The 7,031-nt window shown below is 38.5% G+C and overlaps 1 protein-coding gene across 1 annotated transcript; it reads left to right on the forward strand.

Annotated features, from left to right (window-relative positions):
• The first annotated feature begins 415 nt into the window (after nt 1-415).
• PRL (prolactin) lies at nt 416-6,610 on the forward strand. The gene is made up of 5 exons (XM_063177263.1): nt 416-485; nt 1,942-2,123; nt 2,512-2,619; nt 4,024-4,203; nt 6,084-6,610. The coding sequence occupies exons 1-5, from the start codon at nt 449-451 to the stop codon at nt 6,273-6,275; spliced, it is 699 nt and encodes a 232-aa protein (XP_063033333.1). The 5' UTR covers nt 416-448; the 3' UTR covers nt 6,276-6,610.
• Nucleotides 6,611-7,031: the final 421 nt, after the last annotated feature.

Consider the following 7,031-nt stretch of genomic DNA (forward strand, 5'->3'; position numbering starts at 1 on the left):
ACAAATAGCCAGAATTTTAATTTAAGCAAGCTTAGATGACTGAAGCAACAAGGACAGGTGAGAAGACTGTCATGGGGAGTGGGAACAGCAGGCTAGAAGCATTGAGAATATCTGTCTCAGAACTGGAGATTTCCAAGATCAATGGCATTTTCACCTCATTCAGGGGAAAATATTGGCACTCTCTTCATTCAATCGTACTTGGGATCCCACAGCTCTACTTATTAATGAAATTCCCCCTCACAACTAAAATTAAAAAAAAAAGAACCAAAAAATATTGAATATGAATGTGGAAGAAAGGCAATTTGATGTTTGTAATTATCGAGGCAAACTCCACAACCTGTTGAATGTATGCAAAATGGACCCTGGATGGTGTATATAAAAGTGGTATGTGCGGAGAGCAGCAGCAAGCATTGAGGTGTCTTTCTGGTAGAGAGAGTCACCATCCAGGATGCCGACCATGAGCACCAGGGGGGCTTCACTGAAAGGTAAGAATTTTGACATTCACCTCCTGATAATTTTTATACTTCTTTCCATTTTGATTGAATTAGGAGGCATCTGAAATGTAACAAATCTAGAGACTGAGGTCTTCCAGCCACATAATTTTCCAGAAAGGGCCTGAAGAAAGGAACTTGATGTCTTTTGTCTTCTAAGAGTATCTTTGCATAGGGTGGTGTAACAAAAAATTGGCTTGAAGGGTGTCACATCTGCACATGAATGTTTGGATCTGGACTGGTTTGCTGCACCACTCAGAAGGCTATGACTAGATGTCATTACCCACAAATCTAGAGGTGATGAGGTAATTTTGAAATTAATGTTTTCAAAATGTTCATCGACTTTCCAAGCCAACAAGTCTCAGGTTTTCACAGTTTTTCCTTAGAGTACTTTCCTAAATGCAGTATCCAGCATGTACCTTGCTCATGGGGGAGGAGGAAGGCTTACTTCAATATTGTGTAAATCCAACTTTTTTGAATGTAGACCTGGAAAGAAACTTATCACGTGACATCCTTAGGGAGAGTTTTGCTGATTTATGAAGCACACTTTCACTGAGCATTTCTAAATAAGTCTAGTCAACCAATATAGGTAACACATCAATTTCCAGAGGTAAAAGTCTCAGAACAAGTACGTTCATTTACCAAATATTTTAATTATCTGCCATTGCTTTTCTCTGTATATTTTATTTCACTGAATAAAAAACTTCACTCTGCTAAGTTAACATGAAAATCTTTAAGCAGATGAGGTTTTATGCTTTAGATAATGAGAAGTCCTCTATATCAGTTTCAGAAGCTCAGGAGAAAAGGCAAAAACTATCACAGATTTCTTAGAAGTAGGAAATTTAGGATTAAACTCTAAAGAGCAAAGAAGCACAGCTGCTGGAAATCTTTTGAAGGAACTCCCAGGACAATCACAGCCTTAAGAGTGACCTAACCACCCTCCCACAAAAATTAATTTTAACTCCAAATGTTTGCAAGAAGAAAAGGACCTCTGGGATGAGGAGGAGGGAAGGAAAAAAAAAAAAGAAATAAAAAAAAAGACCAATCTATTTTCCAAAATTATATACCTGTGTAAATAGAAATATGTATCTATATTTGCACTGTGAAGAAGTTTGATTTGTTTTTTCTTCTGTTTATCACTCTGTTATAAAGCCAGACACGTAGTAAGAGACTTCAGAATACACTGTACAGTGCAGCACAGGTTGCCTTGTCTCCTCAAACTCTGTAACTGGCTCTGCTATACCATCAGGATGATAAAGGGCAGAAAGGATAAAAGAGTTACAGAATTACAGTGTGTCTGCCCTGAACTGCTGGAGCAACCAGCACAGAGGGTACTTTGAGCTGTGTGACAGCACAACCCAAATCACCCAGCATCTGGCTCTGACAGCTGCTTCTAAATACACCTGCAAGTCAATGTGTGCCCATTTCACCATGTTTTAAACTTGAACAGGTTTGTTGCTGGCGGCCCTTCTGGGGTCCCACATGCTTCTGACAAAGGAGGGAGTGACCTCTATGCCAATCTGCCCCAATGGATCCGTCAATTGCCAGCTTTCCCTTGAGGAGCTTTTTGACCGAGCAGTTAAACTTTCACACTACATTCACTATCTCTCTTCGGAAATGTTCAATGAATTTGTAAGTAGTCTTTTCCTGAGAGCAGGAAAATATAAAATTGCTATTTAATACTTTTTAATCACAAACATCTGTTAACATATAATAAGTAAACAAGTATGACTGCTATCTGGTGAAAGTCCCAATGGTGACCAAATTGGTATATAGTCCTGAATGTTGCTAAGATCCCCAGCACTTCTGTTAAAAGATGCAATTTTCCCATCATTCTTCATCTGGGGAACATTTGTTTTTGCTGGGTGCCAGTTCCACTCTAGAGACTCACCAGAAACTTTTGACCTTTACAGCATAAAAGCAGTGATAAAAGCTATGGAACAACGATTAGCTAGCACAGTGTTTGAGCTGAAGGTCCTACTTTTCTATCTTAATAACACCTGTCCGTGCTGATCTACAGGATGAACGCTACGCCCAGGGCCGGGGTTTCATTGCAAAAGCCGTCAACAGCTGCCACACTGCGTCCTTAACCACTCCTGAAGATAAGGAGCAGGCTCAGCAGATTCATGTGAGTCCCACTTCCAGTGTAATTCAGTGTAAGACAGAGCAGGGGAAGAAAGGGAAGGAGGGTTACAGAATAGTGAGGCATCTTTCAGAGTGAGAGAGATCAACTCAATCAGAATTAAAAAGCTAGGAAGAGGAAAGCATCAAAAAGTCAAAGTTGGTTTAACATTTGCAGATGCTAAGTTACAAACCATAGAGCATGTATAAGTTCTAGTGACTTTCATCATCCCTTCCTTTTCCTGTATGGTACATTATTCACTGCATCTTAATTCCAGTTAAAATACAACCTCATGGAGCAATGCTGGTTATTGTGTTCATGCAGTGCTGAGAGCACCACAACCTTTAAACATTATCTTAAAATATCTTATACACAGTTAATGTATTTACAAACATAAGAACACATTGCTGTATATAGATAGAGGTAAATAGTTTTCCAGTAACTCAAAACACTGGCATTAATAAAAAACATTCTTTCTGTTACCAGTAGGCTAAAGTGGTCCCATCATCATCCAAATACAAAGACTCTAGTGTGAAAATCTGCAAAATATGTGTAAATAGAAACACAATACATACCTACATCATTTATAATAATTATAAACTTTAGTGAGGATGATCTCATTCAGTCTATGCTCACAGATATGGTTTGAAAATTCTCTGGAGAAAGAAATAAGCAGAGCTGTAAAAATGGGGCTGTTCCAGAGCAAAATTTCTACAAGTTTCATGGTGGTGGTGATATCTTCACAATCTCACAGTATCACCAGCTTCTCAGTGTGTCATTTAGAAATTCTAGTGGGAGCAATAGAATTCACAGCCCTGGGTTGTGCATCTAGCAAAGAAGAAAAGGTTTAATACTGCCACGAACTGAACCATAGGCTTGATGAATTCCTATTGCCCACAAGAAAAGACAATTTTTAAAACCAGAGAGCTACTGCTGGAAGTGCTGTTGTTCAAAGGGAGAACAGATGAGTTATGTAGAGGCAATAAAAGCTATTTGGTGGTTTACCATAATGTGCACCTTCCAGTCAATACTAAATTTAAAAAAAAAATATAAAAATAATCAGTGGAATTTAAAGTGTTCATCAAAAATCAGATAAGGAGCTCTGGATTTGCTTTCACAGAGATGAGACAAAGTTATGCTTGCTATTTTTTAATGCTGAGAGTATTCAATTATATTTCCCACCTCAGAATGTCTCATGCAAATATTGTGGAACATGATGATACCAATGACAAACTTTGAAAATGCAATTGCACAGAGGTATCTAAGACAGGGCTATAGGGCACATTCAGTGATAGGTCCTGGAATAAGTTCCTAAATCACAGCATCTGAGGACACTGCTGTAAATGCCTTCTAATTTTACCAGAATTAGCTTTCTTCTTCTAACCACCTTCCGTTTCTATGGGTGTGCAGCATGAAGACCTACTGAATTTAATTCTGGGAGTTCTGCGTTCCTGGAATGATCCCCTGATCCACCTGGCCTCTGAAGTACAAAGAATCAAAGAAGCTCCAGAAACCATTCTCTGGAAGGCTGTGGAGATTGAAGAACAAAACAAGCGACTTCTAGAAGGAATGGAGAAAATAGTTGGGCGGGTAAGTCAGTCCTTAACACCCTTCCAGCCAGTTGCTTTAAGGAAGACACGTACATTGGTAGGCTCTCCCTACCTGGAATACGAAAGGAAACAGTAGATGTGAAAATAAAGAAGGAAGACAAAGTAGTCGATTCTGAGAACTTTTCAGCTTTCTTCTTTCAGATTTCCTCTGCTAACTTGCAATTTCTAAAGAGACAATGTGATATGATTGTCATAGAATAACCCATGACACTCCCATGGAGTTATGCTTCAGGGGAAGCTGTAATCATCAGGACTGACTATGGACATTCTATCTTTGAGCCTTTTCAGTCTGCAATCCTGATTGTTTAAGGATACATCCCAATGTTTTCCATATTCATATATATATATATATATATATATATATATATATATGTTTCAGCATATTTATATGCATCTGTATACAAATAGGTATTATGCAGAGGTCTTGGAAACAGGTACTGTGTTTAAAACAGCTCTGTGAGTCTAGGCTATTGCAAAGATGTGGCATAAAAAGTAACCTTGATATCTTTCATTTCTCTTTTCACACCACATTGATTCCTCTGGACTCTGGGTCTGACTTTGCTCCCCCTATACTTGTGAGTTTAGACAACAAGGCTCTTGTCTCACAAAACCCATACTTGAATAGCTCTTGTTGCCACTAATTGATTGAAAGCTTTCCTGAACAAAACCAGCTCTCACTTGTTTATTTTTAAAGGGACCTCTGTTGGTTGGTGAATTTATCATTCTGTCAGTGAGTTAGAGGCTGACAGGAGGTTCTGACTTCACTGCTCTGAGCAGCTGAACAGCACAAAGAGTGCCACCATCATTGTATCCACCACTTTCCACTAGATCACTCAAGGTCTCTCGTTCAGTTAGGTGTCTCTTCACTCAGAAACCTTATACCATCCAGGCTACAAATACATTTATCAGTGTAATCAAATACATTTTTATCATACATCCATGTGTAAAAAGGGCACAGCTGAGGGTCCAAGATAAGAGTAAGAAGTCAGGTGCTACTCCAGTTGCCCTGTCACCACCTTCTCATTCACATTATTTACAAAAAGAGATAAGACTGGCTCATTCATTAGTGTCAAACCATATTTTTAAGTCATAGTGGGTCTATTTTTTTTTTTTTGCCTTTTGCTTAAACTGAATTATAACAGTTCCACAGATACTCTCCTATACGTCTTTTCAAAGTATGACTTGTGTGAAATAAGAATGGTGCACAAGAACCAATAGGCACAGACTTCCTTCCTGCTATGAAAGGCAGATTTATGTGATAAAAGAAAATTAATGATTGCCTTCAAACAGGGAGACCTAAACCAGTCTTTACCTCAGATACTAACTCACTACATGTGTTCCCACATGTAGCTTTCTAACATTAGAAGTCATTGTATCACTCAGCATTTTTTAATGGAGCCAGTACTTCTGAATATGTATTATTGAGAGATTTTTCTGATAAGGGCTGAGACTAATCTGTTTGTTGCACACGAACAACTTCTAAGAACAAGTTTTAACAAAGTTTTGAAGGTGGAGGGAGCCAAAGGGAGATGTTCCTGATGAAGCCAAGCATGAAGGAAGGATTGATTTCTCTGCAAAGTCAGGTTTCCTTGAATACTGGTTAATACACTAGTTCTCTTAAAACACTACTGAGACAGTTATGCTTTTCACATGTTTTAGGAAAATAAACTGAAAAATCTGACAAATTCATTGAAAATCTGAATGAAGATATAGAACATTGTACAGAATAATGTGAGCCTGAAGAGAAAGCACATTAGAAGCCATACGCTAGCATTCTTCAAGGACAGTATTTTAAATTCTGCCTTCTACATCCAGTCAGGCTCACTATCATTTACTATTAATACCACTTTGTGTATTTAGGTTCACTCTGGGGAGGTCGAAAATGAGATTTACACTCCATGGGATGGACTTCCATCCCTGCAGCTTGCTGATGAAGACTCCAGACTCTTTGCCTTTTACAACCTGCTGCACTGCCTCCGTCGAGATTCCCACAAAATTGACAACTATCTCAAGGTTTTGAAGTGCCGCCTAATCCACGATAACAATTGCTGAGTAATCATGGGCCTGATCATGTTCTGGAGTCATTCATCGTGTGTTCTTGATGCTTTGCCACTTTATGAAAATGGCACACTGTGCAGAATCTGTATCATCAGTAACTTTCAATGTGTTTGTATGAATTCTGGCTGCAACAATTAGCACCACATGTGCAGGTGCTTTAAAATATTACCAACCACTTGTATGACAAGAGTATACTTTTCTGTCGAATCTCCTCCCCTAGTAGCATTTCAGTGATAAACAGGATGCAGATGCAAATAAAAATGTTCTTAAATCCAAAAGCATGTAACACTGGATGGTATCAGTGAATAAAAAATAGATGGCATGCTGTATACCTTTAGCAGTAGCTTCTCTTTTGGTATCTCAATCTCCAGTTACTGATAACAGGATTTCTTACTTGCATTTGTCTTTACACCCTCTCCAGAAAGGGAGAAAACAAAAAGTAGAGACATAAAAAGGCAGATTAATCACACCAAACTACCCTAAAGGGAATTTTTTTTCTGAAATCCAATCTGCTTTTATCAACTCTTTTACCTCTTTTACTTGGTACAAAATCTGTCAGAGCAGGAGAGAGGAAGGTTAAGAAATCCATCCTGACTAACACAGCCTTTGATTCCCCATGCAATTCATGGAGAGAGAAGACAGAGATTTTTAAGGACAGAGATAAAGATATATTTACATCTCTACTGATGAGAAAAGGTATTTCCAAGGGAAGGTTCACTATATTTGAGGTAACTATCTGAGGACAAAGGA

This window comes from Melospiza melodia, chromosome 1, assembly GCF_035770615.1.
Source record: "Melospiza melodia melodia isolate bMelMel2 chromosome 1, bMelMel2.pri, whole genome shotgun sequence".
NCBI lineage: Eukaryota > Metazoa > Chordata > Aves > Passeriformes > Passerellidae > Melospiza > Melospiza melodia.

Coding starts and splice junctions, on each gene's coding strand:
- PRL (XM_063177263.1), top strand. CDS start 449: ATGCCGACCATGAGCACCAGGGGGGCTTCACTGAAAG. Junction 2,620..4,023: donor AGCAGGCTCAGCAGATTCAT/GTGAGTCCCACT, acceptor ATGGGTGTGCAG/CATGAAGACCTACTGAATTT. Junction 4,204..6,083: donor TGGAGAAAATAGTTGGGCGG/GTAAGTCAGTCC, acceptor TTGTGTATTTAG/GTTCACTCTGGGGAGGTCGA.